General features: G+C 37.3%; 1 protein-coding gene across 4 annotated transcripts; it reads left to right on the forward strand.

Moving 5' to 3' along the window:
• The first annotated feature begins 2,013 nt into the window (after window positions 1-2,013).
• LOC113076776 (U2 snRNP-associated SURP motif-containing protein-like) lies at window positions 2,014-14,962 on the forward strand. 4 transcript variants are annotated; one of them, XM_026249476.1, is made up of 25 exons: window positions 2,037-2,365; window positions 2,470-2,649; window positions 2,771-2,857; window positions 3,068-3,179; window positions 3,680-3,789; window positions 3,965-4,035; window positions 4,299-4,393; window positions 4,479-4,543; window positions 4,711-4,876; window positions 4,996-5,201; window positions 6,767-6,810; window positions 7,358-7,462; window positions 8,237-8,303; window positions 8,423-8,589; window positions 8,738-8,900; window positions 8,991-9,070; window positions 9,506-9,593; window positions 9,704-9,832; window positions 9,916-10,111; window positions 10,336-10,413; window positions 10,636-10,669; window positions 10,981-11,125; window positions 11,223-11,333; window positions 11,632-11,822; window positions 14,481-14,962. In XM_026249476.1, exons 3-25 carry the CDS (start codon window positions 2,780-2,782, stop codon window positions 14,605-14,607), a joined length of 2,628 nt encoding a protein of 875 aa, XP_026105261.1. In that variant the 5' UTR covers window positions 2,037-2,365; window positions 2,470-2,649; window positions 2,771-2,779; the 3' UTR covers window positions 14,608-14,962. The 4 variants fall into 4 exon arrangements, with proteins under 4 accessions (XP_026105267.1, XP_026105266.1, XP_026105268.1 ...); XM_026249482.1 differs by lacking the exon at window positions 2,470-2,649 and having other exon boundaries at window positions 2,014-2,103; XM_026249481.1 differs by lacking the exon at window positions 2,470-2,649 and having other exon boundaries at window positions 2,036-2,365.
• The last annotated feature ends 995 nt before the right edge of the window (window positions 14,963-15,957 follow it).

Consider the following 15,957-nt stretch of genomic DNA (forward strand, 5'->3'; position numbering starts at 1 on the left):
AGTTTTTGTAACATGGGAAATACGGTTTTCAAAAGTTGCTGTCTAATATAACACCCAGATTTTTGCCTGTAGAGGAAGTAAAGGTATATCCGTCTAGTTGCAAATTGTAATCTACAAGATTCTCTGTACCGTTTTTTTGGTCCAATAATTAATATCTCTGTCTTATCTGAATTAATCTGAAGACAAAATGATTGGTCATCCAATCATTAAAATTTTTAACACACTCTGTTAGCTTAGATAATTTAGAAGTTTAATCTGGTCTCGTTGAGATATATAGCTGAGTATCATCAGCATAAAAGTGGAAACTAATCCCGTATTTTATAATAATATTACCAAGGGTCAACATGTATATGGAAAATAGAAGGGGATGATGGATCCAAATCTCTATGATTTTTTTTATTTTCTTCTGTGAACAATTCTGGTTGACAACGATTTACATTGTATGGACAAATTCAATTAAATTCAAAAAGCACAGCGTCTGTGAGTGAGTAAACGATGTCCAGATTTTCATTTTTATGCATCTCTTTATGCAAACATCACTGAGAGTTTGGTTCTTTGGCTATTTGAGTGGATATTAAGACATTTTATGCCGTAAATCCAAATACTATTCACAATTTTTTTTATATATAAAAAATGGCCATTTATTTTAAAACACACAGTCCAGGGGCCTCATTTATGAAAAATGGGTAGAAAAATTTCTATATTTTGTCCTACGAATGAAATTTGGAATGTAAGTACAAAAAAAGTCAATATTTATCAAACGTGCATACGTGGTTCTTACGCACACTATACGCACAATAGATCCCACATGTTCTTAATGCACCATGCTCGTTCATGTTCATGGTCATTTGCATTCAAAAACACCTCCAATAAACCATATGCAGTGACAACACCGCCCTTTAGAAATCAAGTGAATGTATAATGTCCACACCGAATCACATGGGGTACAGACTGAGAAGAAGCCATTCTGTGCTCTCACTAAGCAGATCAGTGCGCTCTTTGAAAACGCATGGTTTGACAATATAGCTACATTTCAAATGACTTACCAGCTGCACTGCAAAAAAAAAATAAAAATACAACAGCAAAAAAGCATGATCTTAATTTTTTTGTCTTGTTCCTAGTTAAAATATCTACAAATTCTTAAATCAAGATGCATTTATTAAATAAGCAAAACATATTTAGTCTTGTCTAGTATAGTCTAAAAAAAGTAATAATTTAATGAATCTAAATTAAGTGCATGTTGCTTAAAATAAGTAAAATTATCTGCCAGGGGTGAGAAAAATAATCTTGTTTTAAGAGGATTCTACTTGTTTTAAGCAAAATTCACCTCATGTAGATTTCGTCCCCCAGGAAACATTACTAAATATCTCATGCCTTTTTGTTTATCTTGTAAATGTATCTTGATTTAAAAATGTTTAGATATTTTGACTAGAAACAAGACAAAATACTAAGTTTTTTTGCGAACATGAGCAATTGTGGAATGGATTAATTTTGTGTTCTGTCATAATAGTTGTTTTACATTATGTTATCCAAAAATGTATAAATTAGTAAATAATAATAATAATAATAATAATAATTATTATTAATAATATTATCAATAATAATAATATTATTATTATTATTATTAATAATATTATCATGTCAGACATCAGAACAATACAGCGAGAATCATTCATATGTAATGAAAATATAGAAAAAGATGTATGATGTTATTAAAAGGAACATCTGGTTGGTTGACAGCCTTGCAGAAGCTCAGGTGAGAGTTCTTGAATACTGTTCATTTTATTGCCATTGTATAAATAAATAATCAATTCATAATTAATACAACCGTAACTGTATAACGCTAGTATATTTTTATATCAATGCTTTATTTAATTACTCAGGCTTATACATTTTTTTAAAACGTACAGAAGCGATCGTAATGTTAAAGACGCGAGTCTGGAGCCTCTCTCAAACATCTGCTGCAGTCGCAGAGCGAGGCGTTTTGAGTTCTGATTGGTGTTTGTCACGTGACGTCACTTTTCCGCTATTTCCATTTCTAGTCATTCCAAAATGGCGGATTAGCAACAAACGCACGGTTTCGTTTTTTGCAACGCAAGACCTGTAAGTCGCTGTATAGATTGTCTACAGATGTACAGCTGGTTAAGCATCAGATATGTTTTCCTTGCGTCCTCCAGTGGCGTTGAAGCAGTTGGCAGCAGAAGGTTGTCTGAGGTTTGAACGAGGCCAGGAGATCTAGAGCAGTTAGCCTGCACGCTAACGTACACACGTAGGCTGTCTGTCTCAACCTGGTGAGCTGCAAACACATACAAAACAGCTTTCTGGGGGTCTGTCGGCGACCCTGATGCCCACCAAAGCTTTCTAGGTAGGCAGCTCACTAGGTTGGAAAACAGTCTGAGATTGAATTGTAGAGAAACCACGAGCAGCAGAAATATGACTATTGGAAGATAATTTTATAACTTATAACAGGGCTGGTGTTGTAATCCAGCATCTTCAGAGTCCCTCGTCCTGCTGTCCTCAATCGAGAGGTCGGAGTGCAACATGGCTTTTGTATGACTGTCACATTGTGCTGGGAAATTTGCGTTGTTATTTGCACTCTTATTCTCAGAAGTCTTGTCATTAAGTGAAGTACTTTGAGATATTTATCAGGTATGCAGGGTTTTGAGTAACGTTAGTTGTTTCTTAAATTTATATGTAGTTCCCCAGTCCTGAATTATATGCTTACATAATTGGATAAACTAAGTTACAGTACATTTCTGTTGTGTTTTAGAAAGTTGATATGGCAGACAAAAAAGGGAAATCTGTGGCGGTGAAGAGGACACTAACAAAAAAAGAGCAAGAGGAAATGAAGAAAAAGGTACGTTTTTGTCTGCAAAGTGTGTTTGATAGATTCAATGAACATTCAGCACATGCAGAAGAAATAATAGATAGTGTGGCTGCAAATTAAGAGTGACTTTCCACAACTTTTAAGATAAGGACGGGGGGGATATAAGGTATTTTTATTCAAAAATATACCCATTTTTATATTGTTGACTTGTACAGCATTTCTATGTCTCGGTGTTTACAGGAGCAGGAGAAAGCCGCTGAAGTCTTTGAGGAATTTGTAGCTTCTTTTGACACTAATGAAAAAACTGGAGTGAAGACATTTGTACGAGGAGGCATTGTAAATGCAACTAAAGGTGAGATGTAGTGCATTTCTTATACAGGCTTCCTCTTTAGTATTATTTATATATTATTATTATAGTGTATATATTAATATTTTGAATTAGCCTTTATTGTATCAAGTTTTAATTTTAGTTTTCAGCAATTTTGTAACTTGCAATGCCATTTTTATCTAATTTTAATATTGTATTGTCACCTTATTTCAATTAAATAATTTTTTTTAAATGGTTTCAGTTGTAGTTTCAGTTACAATAACAAAAGTGAATTATAAAATATGTTCCCTACTCAATGTTGCTTGTTTGGGTTTTTAAGCATGTGTCTCTCTAGATCTCTGTAACTCTGATCAACTGATTTGTCGAATCGCTCTCAAACGGACTTTGTGTTTTACTGGAATGCTTATATGTTGCTTCCATTACAAAGCTTAGAATTTGAATTGTGGGCTACTAAAACTCTAAATCCAAGCTGTAAGTTCAAATAAAAGAAGGGGCGAGTTATGTTTTCATTGTTCATTTTTCAGAGGAAGAAGCCGCCGAAGTGAAGAAGAGCAAACTCTACAGACCCGCCTCTAAATTCACTTCTCCACCTCAGAATGCCTCGCCTGTTCAACCTGCAGAAGTTAAGAAAACTGTAAGTGACCTTCTGTCTTCTGTAGTCAGATGAGCTTAATATGCTCTGAAGAGGTAAGACCGGGTCAGAAGGAATGTGATGAGCACTGTAATCAGCATAGGTGGCGCAATCCATTTTGCTGTGAATCACAAAATACAATAATTAGTCTAACATTTTTGTCGTTTTTCCATTCTAGGTCATTAAAAAGAAAGTGGAGGAGAAGAAGAAGAAGAGTAATCTGGAGCTTTTTAAAGAGGAATTAAAACAGTCAGTGTTCCTCTCAAAATTCATTCTATTCATCTTATTTTCTAAATGCATGTTAGTGATTTTATTGTGATCGATTCCTCCCTATGTTCAGCAGTCAACAACTCCCCAGCCTATATATGTAGTTTTTTGTTAATATGTTTCAGTCAGATGTTTGTCACAATACAGAAAAAAAAAGATCTGCTCTCCATTTCATCACGACTTTAACAAGTGTTACAAAAGGGTAGCTAAAAAAGTGTTCTGTCTTTATTGAATCTGTCATTCAGAATCCAGGAGGAAAGAGAGGAACGATACAAAAGGAAGAAAGGTGACTCTGGAGGAGTACACCCAGATCCGGATTTACCCCTGACACGGCGATCAAGTAACGCTGACAAACCTGTGCCACACATTTCACTTTGGAAACCAGGTGGAAGCCTTAAAAATCTTTTTATGTTTTGTGTTTGTAGTATTTGATGATGATCCTGCAGTGCCAAACACAACAAACCTGTACATCGGCTGCATCAACCCCAAGGTGAGAAGGGAACATGGTATCTGGAAAGATCTGGCCAACCCAAAAAGTCATGTGGTTTTTCTTTAACACACTGCGTAATAGTGACCATGTTGCACTATTAGTATTACAGAGGTGTGCTACACAGTATGTTTAGACTCTTATTTATGAAGCTTCGTCTGCCTCGTTAGATGACAGAGGAGATGCTGTGTAAGGAGTTTGGGAAATACGGCCCTCTGGCCAGTGTGAAGATCATGTGGCCTCGCACTGAAGAAGAGCGAACAAGAGTCACCAACCGCGGTTTTGTTGCTTTCATGACGCGGAAAGATGCAGAGCGTGCTCTGGCTGCGCTGGACGGTGAGGCGTCCTCAATCTTCAAACCCGTGGAAATGAAACCTTAGACTGCTGTCTGTCAAAAGACGCACTTGTTAGTTGGACAGTTTTGACTTTTGAGCTCTGGTGTCTGTGTTTTGCAGGTAAAACAGTAATGGGTTTTGAGATGAAGCTAGGTTGGGGGAAGGCAGTACGTATTCCTCCGCAACCTCTGTACACCCCCATCGGGGTTCTGAAGACCACTGCCCCTCCTCCACCTTCTGGACTGCCATTCAACGCCCAACCCAGAGACCGCTTCAGAAATGACTTCACCAAACCGCGCAGCCGCTCACAGGAGGACATTTACAAGGTAACCACATGCTTGTTGTAGAGTGTGGTATGCTGAAGTCAAGGTATTTCTAAAAGATTTTCTGCTGCCAAGGCGTTCTGTGAGCATGAAGCATCACTGAGGAAACAAAAGGTGACTTTTTTCCCCCTAATAAATAAAAAGTAGGAAAATTAAAGGAATAAAGATTACTGCTAGGTGGTTTTAGGTTGATACAAAAGATCATGGCTGAGAATTAAGGTTTTGGAATCGGAATGGAATCAAAGTTTTTCATTTTAGATCAAATATTTTCCTTTTCTTTACACCTCAAAAGTTTAGGGTTGGCAAGGTTTTTAAATGTTTTTGAGAGAAGTCTTTTATACTCAGTAAGGTTGCATTTATTTGATAAAAAATACAGTAAAAACAATATTATTACAGTTTAAATATTTTCTATTTCAAAATATAATTTAATTGCTGTAATGGCATAATAAAAAGCATTTTGGTAACACATTAGAATAGGGAACACACATTCACTGTTAACTAAGTATATTCCCTGAACAAACTTGGAAATTGCTGCTTATTAATAGTTAATAAGTTGTTAATTTTAGGAATGGGGTAGGATTAAGGAATCTAAAATATGGTCATCCAGAAATAAGGCATTAATATGCTAATACTATTAAAATGTCAATATGCTATTAATATGCATGCAAATAAGCAACTAGTTAACAGTGAGGATTGGTCCTTAAAATAAAATGTTACCAGCATTTCTCGGATTCTTCATTTTTAGCATTCTTTGATAAATATACAGTATAAAAAGAACAAATTTATTTAAAATGGAAATCTTTTGTAATATTATAAATGTATTCTAGTATCTCATCTGGTCAATTGAATGCTTCCTTGCTGAACAAAATAGTCAGTTTCTCTTAAAAAACCCCAGCCTTTTGAATGATAGTGTATATTAAATGTTAAGAAATGTGATGAAGCCAACCTTTAGCTGCACTCTTTGAGAAATGATTTTATTATTTCATTGTTTGAGAAGTTTCAAAATCAACTCCGTGAGAACTCACTTTGTCGTGAGAACACATGAAACTATTGAGTCAGTTGATTCAACTTATATGTGCATGTTGTACTAGATAAAGAATCACAAGCAGATTAAACCAGGGAACTGTACAAAAACGCTGCAGTAACCTTCAGTAATGTTTATTAGCCTGGGGGGCATCCTGTGTAATGAGACATTTCATTCCCACCAACCTGTTCTGTAAAGAGTAATTGGCTGGTCTCAACATATCACTTTTTGATTGGTATGTCTAAGAGAAGTCATTCATGTTTATGTAAGCTGTTTTGTGGTTTAGCTTGATAAACTTTAAGCTGGAGTTAAAAAGAGCCCATGGCCTTACTGAAGCCAGACAGGTTGGAGAAAGCAAAGTGTCTGAATCCACAGAATGTCCCTCAGACAGAGCAAGCAGCAGCGGTGAGATGAACTTGTCTGTTTGCGAGCATGTTTCCAGAGGTTTAGCTGCTGATATTAATCATGAATATTCTGCAGTTTGTTTAAATATAAACTCACTGTATTTTTGTATCTTCATCATTTGGTTTGACGTCACGAACAGACTCTGTCCGAGGCCGTAGTGACAGTGGTAATCCCCCCAGAAAGGTACACATTCTCTGTCCATTTATTAAAACACCATTGCCACTGAATCACACACACAAACACACTCACCTGTAGTCTGACGCCTAAAGCACAGTGGTTAGTTCATCACAAAGATACTGTAAGACGTCATTGATCTTAGATCGGAGCCTAGACAATCACTCACACGCTCACAGACACATCTCAGATCTTTAGCAACATCAGCAACTTCTCTTGTCTGTTAATACAATTGCGTATTAAATGATATAAACCATTTCATACCCAGTAATTGGTACTGTGAAAATGTGTAAAACACCACACAGTGGCCCTTTTCTGAACGTTAGGAGCTAACATTGTACTAAAACACACTCCCTTAACGGTCTCATAGGGCCACGGTAACTTCAGAAAGCAATCTTATTTGGAGTGGACAGAAAATTCAGAGCAAAAGACAGTGAAAATGAAAGAAGAAAAAGATAGAACTGACATGGTAAGGCTGTAAGGACAGTATGGAGTGATGAGAGAAGAAAAGAGGGCCCTTGTTCATTCTCTCATCCATCTCTTTTGTGGCTGATAGGAACCTGCTGGGCTTGATACACAGAATGATTGAGTTTGTGGTGAGAGAGGGTCCCATGTTTGAGGCCATCATCATGAGCCGGGAAAAGGACAACCCTGACTTCAGGTGTGTGAGACTTACAGGATATTTGAACCATTAATATTCTTAGATCGCTTGCTCAACATCAAATGAAAATTCTAAAATCGTGTTATTGGTTATGTTGTGAATAATTCATGGTTTTTTTTTTTTTTTCTTATGATTGATGTCGTAACATTCTTGTGAAACAACCCAGAGTGCTGTACAGTATGGAAAAAAACCCAAAATGTATACACAATACTGTACTTCACAATTGTTACATTGTGACTTTATAAGCACCAAACAATGTTTAAAAAAAATTTACTCTCGATAAAAAGAAGGGAAATGTTTCATCGCATACCAACTTTAAAAGGTCACCTAAAAATGAAACTTCTGTCCTTTACTCACCCTCATTTCTATTCCAGTGTGGTTTTCTTTTGACTGTACATCACAAAAGGAGACATTAGGCAGTTTGTTCACATTTCTCTTTTATTCATACAATGTGAATGGTCACCGAGATAACACATTTTCCCTATATATTCAAGTCTTCCAAAACCACATGATATCAAGGCTCAGGAACAAACACATTTCACTTTTATGAGAACCAATGGCATTTGGCATCATTGATGTCACCCACCAGTCTGTGGTATGTAAATAAAAAAGTCAGCATGCTGCTAAATTTCACTTTTTGTGTTTCACGGAAGAAAGACAATTAAACGGGTTTAGAACATGGGGGTGAGGAAATATTTGGCCAAATTTTTTTCTTAAGAATTCTGCATGTCATATGTAACTCGTTATGTATTTGATGTCTGGTTAATGTTGCAGGTTTTTGTTTGATAATAAGAGTCAGGAGCATGTGTACTACAGATGGAAACTCTACTCCATTCTACAGGTAAATGAGCCACTGCCTTTCATGGCTAGTCACAGTCCTACTCTCAGAAATAGATGTCACATCTTCATATCTGAGTGAAAGGTGGTAAACATTTCCCTGTGTCTGTGTCCTCCTCTCAGGGAGAGAACCCAAATAAATGGAGGACGTCACCTTTCAGAATGTTTAGGGGCGGTTCTCTGTGGAAGCCACCTCTCCTTAACCCGTATCTCCATGGTGATGAGGAACCAGAAGAGAGCTCCTTCCCTTCTCAAGAGGAAGAGCCAAAGAAAGGGCACCTGAAGGCAGAGTAAACACGTGTTCCTCTCCAACACAAATAGATGTTGTAGGCCGCCTGTTTCTTAGAAATAAACTGCACACAGGCCTGTGATGTATAGGTGCCCACGTCCCTTTGGTTCCATAATGCATGTGCATATTGAATGTTTGTTGTGTCTCAGGCACAGAGAGAAGCTGGAGGCCTTGCTGAGAGGGCTGACTCCTTGCAGGGATGAGATTGGAGATGCAATGCTGTTCTGCCTGGAGAGAGCGGAGGCTGCTGAGGAGGTCGTCTCCTGCATCACTGAATCTCTGTCTATCGCACACACACCACTGCAGAAGAAGGTACCCACACATTTACAGTAGTACAGTTGCCTAGCCCTTCTTCACTCTTTTGGCGATTTTTGTCTGATGTCTTGTGTGTGTATACTGCAGATTGCCAGACTTTACCTGATATCCGACATCCTCTACAACTCCTGCGCCAAAGTGGCCAATGCGTCTTATTACCGCAAATTGTGAGTTTCTTGTGCAACATATTTTTCTTGATTGCATTTCTTTCATTTTTTTCCAGTGTCTTTGAATTTTTTTCCAGGTAATTTGTTTCAAACCTACAGCATTTAAATGATTCATTTTTTTTATTATTATTCTGAAAAAAAAAAAATGTAATGGAAATTCAAAATGCATGATATTGATCTAATTTTGAATGATTCATCCATGCAGGTTCAAATGTTCAATTTTTTTTTTATATATATAAATGATCAACTGCAAGCTTGCATTCAGATCTGTCTCTATCCAATCAATAACCGTAAATAAATAATCTTTTTCACTCTGATGTATACCACAATACAGAAAAAAAGATCTGTCGTTACTGCAGTTACATCAAAACTCCAAAAACTTCAATGTTGTCTCTGACTTCTTAAGAGTTTTCTTTCTGTCTTGCTGTCTAATAGTTTTGAAACAAAGCTGCCGCAGATATTTGGAGACATTAGTGAAGCGTATCGGAACATCCAAGCCCGACTCCAGGCAGAGCAGTTTAAGGTGGGAAAAGTTTGCTCCAGCGTGTCATCTGCCTCAAGCTCCTCCCCTGCAGAGATCTGTGATTCCACTCCCCCTCTACATTTCTCTCTTTCATCTCTCCCTTTCTGCAGCAAAGAGTCATGGGATGTTTTCGTGCGTGGGAAGACTGGGCAGTTTATCCAGACTCCTTCCTGATCCAACTGCAGAATATATTCCTGGGGCTTATTAAACCTGGAGAGGAAGTCATTGAAAGAGAAGAGGTGAGCTTTGGAAAAAAGATAAAAACGAAATAAAATGCATATGATTTATATGTGTAATATTAATTTGCCTACCTGTTCTCTAGCCCAAATCTCCTGATCTGGATGGGGTGCCATTGGATGGCATTCCTCTGGAGAGAGGTGAAATTGACGGTACACCCCTTGATGACCTTGATGGATCACCTTTGACCTGGGATCCATCCTCTATAGATGGTGTACCGGTTGATGACCTAGACGGTGTCCCCCTAGGAAACTCAATAGATGATATTGATGGTGTGCCATGTAGGTAGAAGGACATTGCAGTTATTGGGAGTGTATCTTGTTCATTACAATTCAGTGATTTACTAACTGTTTTTTTTCTGTAATGGTACTGCTAGTTGTAGCCTATTTCCTAATCTGAACACAGTGTGAGAGTTAAGACACATACAACATTGATTGTGTTATAATGATTTTTATTTAAGTTACCCATATTTCTCTTTGTACTTATTTTGGTGTGTCTGACCCAGTTGATGAAGGCTCAGATAAAACTTTACCCACTATTGCACTGTCTAAATGGGAGAAGGTGGACGATTCAGAATCCTCAGGTACAGTCACAACACTAGTAGGAATACATGGCTATTTGCTTTTCCTAGACTATCCAGTCCACCTTTCTCTCTCTCTCTCTCTCTCTCTCTCTCTCTCTCTCTCTCTCTCTCTCTCTCTCACTCACTCACTCACTCACTCACTCACTCACTCACTCATATATATATATATATATATATATATGCATCCTTTTAAACCTTAACCTGTTCTCATTATCCTTTCAGCCAAGAATGACTCTGACACTGAGGTGAATTCAAGGTAAGGTTCATTTTATTTATTGTTCTCTGCGATGAGTGGATGATTCAGTTTAATCACATGATATATCACTGGAGCATTTCAACAGCCTCATCAAGTCACATGCTTTCTTTTATTACCTTCTTTATGAGGACTGTCCACTAAACTTCCACTAAACATTTTGTATTGTTTGTTGGCAAAGTTGGATTACAATGGAAAACATGAAATTATGAGCAGGGGAAATTGTATATATATATAAAAAAACCAGAATAGAAAATACACCACTCTTTAGTTTTGGTTACCTCATTGTTTCCTGCCCTGTCTTTGTCATGCAGTGGCCTGAAGGTAAATGATGGTGACTCTGGTACGAGCAGTGAAGAAGCTGACAGCCCCAGCAGGTATGAGGGGGCGGAGTTTAAGAGTTCTCTGAGGAACTTTGAGCTGTCCGAAAGCAAAAGAACACGCCTCCGAGAACTGGAGGTTAGTCACTCACTCAGTATTTTATGTCTCACTATAGCACTGAAGCGGACTGTGTTGCCAGGCAGGCACCATAAAAGTGTGCTTATGCATATTGCAGGTGAAGGTGATGAATTTCCAGGATGAGTTGGAGTCAGGTAAGAGACAGATGAAGTCTAGTATGACTCTTCAACAGCAAGTTCAGCACTACAGAAACCGACTGCTACAGAAGGTAAACACCAATTCTGCATAATACTAGGTTTTATTCAAGAATTTTATTACCGATAATGGTGGTTCTGGATGCTGATGAAGCGTTCCAGTTTTGCTAAATGATACAAATTTAAAAAAAAATTGTTTTCACTGGTACATTTTCTCATTTTACCTTGGTATCAGCAAAGTATATATACAGTATTTATAATATATTGTGGATGTCTGGTGTCTGCATAATCACAGAATTCTGATACAAAATTTGTAACGTCTGGCAAATCAATAAACACATTTCTTTAATTTGCTTTCTGTGACTTCTTTAGGAGTTTGACAAGGACGACCAGGAGAAGAAAGATAAATATTCACAAAAACAGAAAGACCGGTCCAAAAAAGATGAGCGGAGAGATAAAGGGGAGGATAGGAGTAAAACAAGGGATAAAGAAAAAAATAGAAAGAGTGAGGACAGAGAAAAGAGTAGAGGACGGAGTCGAGACAAAGAAGAGAGGAGAGAGAGGTATGCACTCATCTCACACACACACACACCACACAGTTTTTGTCTAATTCAGGGTTCTCCAAACTCAGTCCTGGAGTGCTGTTGTTCTGCAGTGTTTAGCCAAAGCCACTAGAAGGCAAGCTTTCAACCTTTAGCCAAAAAAGCATAACAGTTAATGCTAACACTTTGGCAGCACGTGGGAAAGGAGACCAGAGGCTGTTTTTTTATTTTTTATGGATTTCGATGGAGCAGAGGCTTTACAACAATTAATAAACAGCTTATCATTTAATTAATCGAGTGCCTATTGGCTAATTTTCTACGCTTTACACTGAACAATACTTTTGGATTAAACAATTTTTAGAGTGTATGCTGTAAAAAATGACATTTTGTAAGAGAAGTCACTGACTTTTTGTGACGGGTGGGATTCATCTTACGGCACTAATTTATTCCTATGGTATTCGTAAACGACAATTAAGGGGGCTTTCACACTGGAAGTTTAGTGCGAAATGGGGCATGGTTCGCATGAAAAATCGCTGATGTGAATGCTGTCATCGGACCCTGGTGTGCACTGGGGTACCGAACCCGTGTTGCTCCCGAACTGTGGTGCGGTTCGCGTGAATGTGCAAGCAAAACTCGGGTGTGCACTTGTTCAGGAAGTAAAGTATCCCGCGCATGCGTAACACTGTTGATATCATTGTTTCCTCAACACACGAGAGAGCCGAGGTTGATTCCACACACTCCTAAAAGTCAAAATGAAATTAATTAAATGAAATTAATTATTAATACTGTGCATAATAGCACCAAAATAAAAATTAAAACTATGCTCAGTCGCGTTGTGTTCTCCGTGCGTTTGCAATGATGTAAGGTGACTGCAAACGCACCTGTGTTTGATACAATTACTGAGTGTGAAAGCAGAATAGCGCTTCGGGCGGCGCTCGGACTGCAGCAAACGAGCCCAGTGTAAAAGCCCTCTAAGTCTCGCACAACTCACGGCTGTAATGTGATTGGTTATTAAGGCACACGTGATCCAAGTTGACCGTTATGTCTTCTCCAATAGTAAGTTATACAGACCCTCTCATCTCCCAGTAGTAAGACAATTGCTGTGTCTGAAATCGCTCACTCATTCACTAATCCCTATATAGTATATGGCAGTTGAGTTCACTGTATCAGGAAGGAGTGAACAAAAAAATAAGTGAACGGATTCGGACAGTGATGTATAGCCTACACTGCGCGTGAGACTTGGAGCTTTTGCAAAAACATTGCCCTGTGTACTTTTATATTACATGTACCTAATTTTAGAAAATAATACTAATAGCAATAATACTCAAAATTACTTTATATTGCAGTTATACATACGTCCGCGTCAGCTTTGTGGTTTCATCGATGGTAACGTAATATAATTATTTTATTTTTTTGTAATGCTTTTATGTTCATAATCATTAAATGCTATTAAAATAACGTAAAGTTACTGAGAACAAAAACAAACACACATAAACACGTTCATTATTATGTATTTATTATTTTTAGTATCTTGACACTTGCTCAAGCAGCGTTTTGAGCTCAGATGAGATCGTTGTAACGTTAGAGTACACTACCTGTTATTAACGAACAAAAATTAAATTATCCACCAAATTATCATCATTTTTGTAAGTTAACGATGCCACCTCAGTAAATTAGTCAAATATTAAACTGGGTTATTGCCTACATAACATATTTTGATATAATGTAGGAAAAACGTTAAAACAGAAATAATAAAGATGTAAACTTCATCTCTCAGTCAGACTCGCTCGCTCCCGCTGCCGCTTCCAGCTCGACGCTACTCCGCATTGGATTGTGGGAAATATGCTTCAGTGAGTGTACATCGGTTGTACACTCGAAATCAGAATGAATTGTGGGTAAAAAGTAGTGGACAAATGTAGGGAATGAAGTAGTTCACTCGGAATTCGGACAGCACTACAAAATGTCTGACACCCCATATAGTGCACTATATAGTGGATAGGGAGCTGTTTCGGACACAGTGAATCTCTGGTTTAGCTCCAACCCTAATTAAACACACCTGAACAAGTTAATTAAGCTCTTACTAGGCATACTAGCAATTTCCAGGGAGAGATGGGTTAAGGCAAGTTGGAATTAAACTCTGCAGGACACCGCCTCTCCAGACCCTGGGTCTAATTATGATGATTAGCTATTTATTATTATTCAAAAACATGTATTCACAATATCCTGACCCGGCACAAGATTTAAGTGACAAGTCATTTGTTTCAAAACAGTGCAAAAGTTTGAGGTTGGTAAGGTTTCTGAATTCTTTGATGAATAGAAAGTTAAGAAACAGCATTTCATTGAAATCTTTTGTAACATTCGAAATGTCTTTTCCATCATTCTTAGTCATCGTTGACTAATGCGTCCTTGCTGAATAAAAAGTATTGATTTATTATTATCTATATATATTACTGCCTTCAAACTTTTGAATGGTTGTTTTTGACAAACAGTATACAAGTGGGCTGTAGGATAAGTGAGACTTCACTGTTTGTGAGGTTACCCAGCACTATAGAAAGAGAAAAACATCTGACTACAAATCAACTTGTTGTTCTCGGTCATGTTACCATATGAAGTATTTGTGTGGATTTGACCCACCATTTACCTCTCGATTTGTCCACTGTCACTATTTATTCCCTGAAGAACAAGATCTCGATCACCACGGAAGTCAAAACGCTCTAAATCACCATCACCGCAGCACAAATCCTGGAGGTCATCGTCCCGATCACCACATCGCTCGCACAAAAAGACCAAGAAGAGCAAACATTGAACTGTGACCCTTGGATCCCTGTTACCTCCACAGTCATCTCGTAACACAGCCTGATGGAGCCTGTGGATGGACTGCTTTTGTCATGCACATCAACATGTCTCTGTTCCACAGTTCTTTGATTATAGACTTCCAGCTGCTCATTTGTTTCCGGAACGGTCCTCAGTGTGGCTGCTGCGATCACAACCCTGGGCTTGGCTGAGTTTTTCTAAGATGAACCGTGAACTTGTACAGATCTTTTTGTTTTGTAAACAGTTTTGTTTTCCTCTTGTTTTAAATCGAGTGTTCAAAAAATGCTGCAAGATTAACCCTCCAAACCGCCTCTAAACTTTACAATAAAAACTATTGTGGAAGGAAATCTGTGTCTCTTTGAATATTATGTACGGGCTTAGTGATTTTCATAAAGCAAATGTTGAATATATTTGAATGCTTTCTAGTGATTTCTATGAATGGTTTTCACTATGAATGGTTTTCACATTCAACATCTTTTACAATTACTTCAAGAATAGTTACTACCAAAAGAAATTAGATTGGAATAATGACGATAAGAAAGGAGAAAAAAAAAAATAACAATTGCTATTATGTTACATTATATAAAATATATACAATAAACAACTTAAATTGCAAAGGGATATGTCAAGGAAATATAATATAAACATCATTACTGGGATTCGCTTTAAATATTTCATAATATGGAAAAACAAATCTCAGGGTTTTTGGTTCTTTATAAATCATTGTGATTTAACTAGTGCTTCTAATTCAGTTTTAATAAAACGAAAGATGGAATACTATTTAAAAGTTTGCTTTTTTTTTTTTTTTACATTTGTGTAACATTGCTATATCAAATGTTAGGCCAGACCAGAATTAATTTGATATAGGGCAATTAAAAATGACAAGTCTTCTGCAGGTTTACAAAAAGAAAACAAATTGTCCATGTCCGTGTTTATAAATGTGCTCATTCATTTAGAAAACCTCGCTTGTTTTACACTGAAATGCGCAACAACACAAAATCAAACTCGTAACGGAGAGCAGCAAATACATTCTTCAAATATAAAGGAAGTTATATATTTTCACAAAGACCTATTTACACAGTGTAAGAGTGATATAATAAATTAAACTCAAACTAAAACCTCAACTGCTTTTGTTTTAACCAATTTATTAACATTTGTGAATATTTTTGGGAACACATGGTTTGCCACTACAAAGCCGCGTTTCCACCGCAGGAACTAAATAAAGTTCCAGGTAAAAATTATATGCCTTATTTATCGCTCCTATACCTTTCTGCAGCAGGACTACGGCATGTTCACACAGCTGAGCAGGAACCCTGGGCATCTTCCTTCTGGTCAGTAGAAA

This window comes from Carassius auratus, chromosome 5 (genome assembly GCF_003368295.1).
Source record: "Carassius auratus strain Wakin chromosome 5, ASM336829v1, whole genome shotgun sequence".
NCBI classification, from domain to species: domain Eukaryota; kingdom Metazoa; phylum Chordata; class Actinopteri; order Cypriniformes; family Cyprinidae; genus Carassius; species Carassius auratus.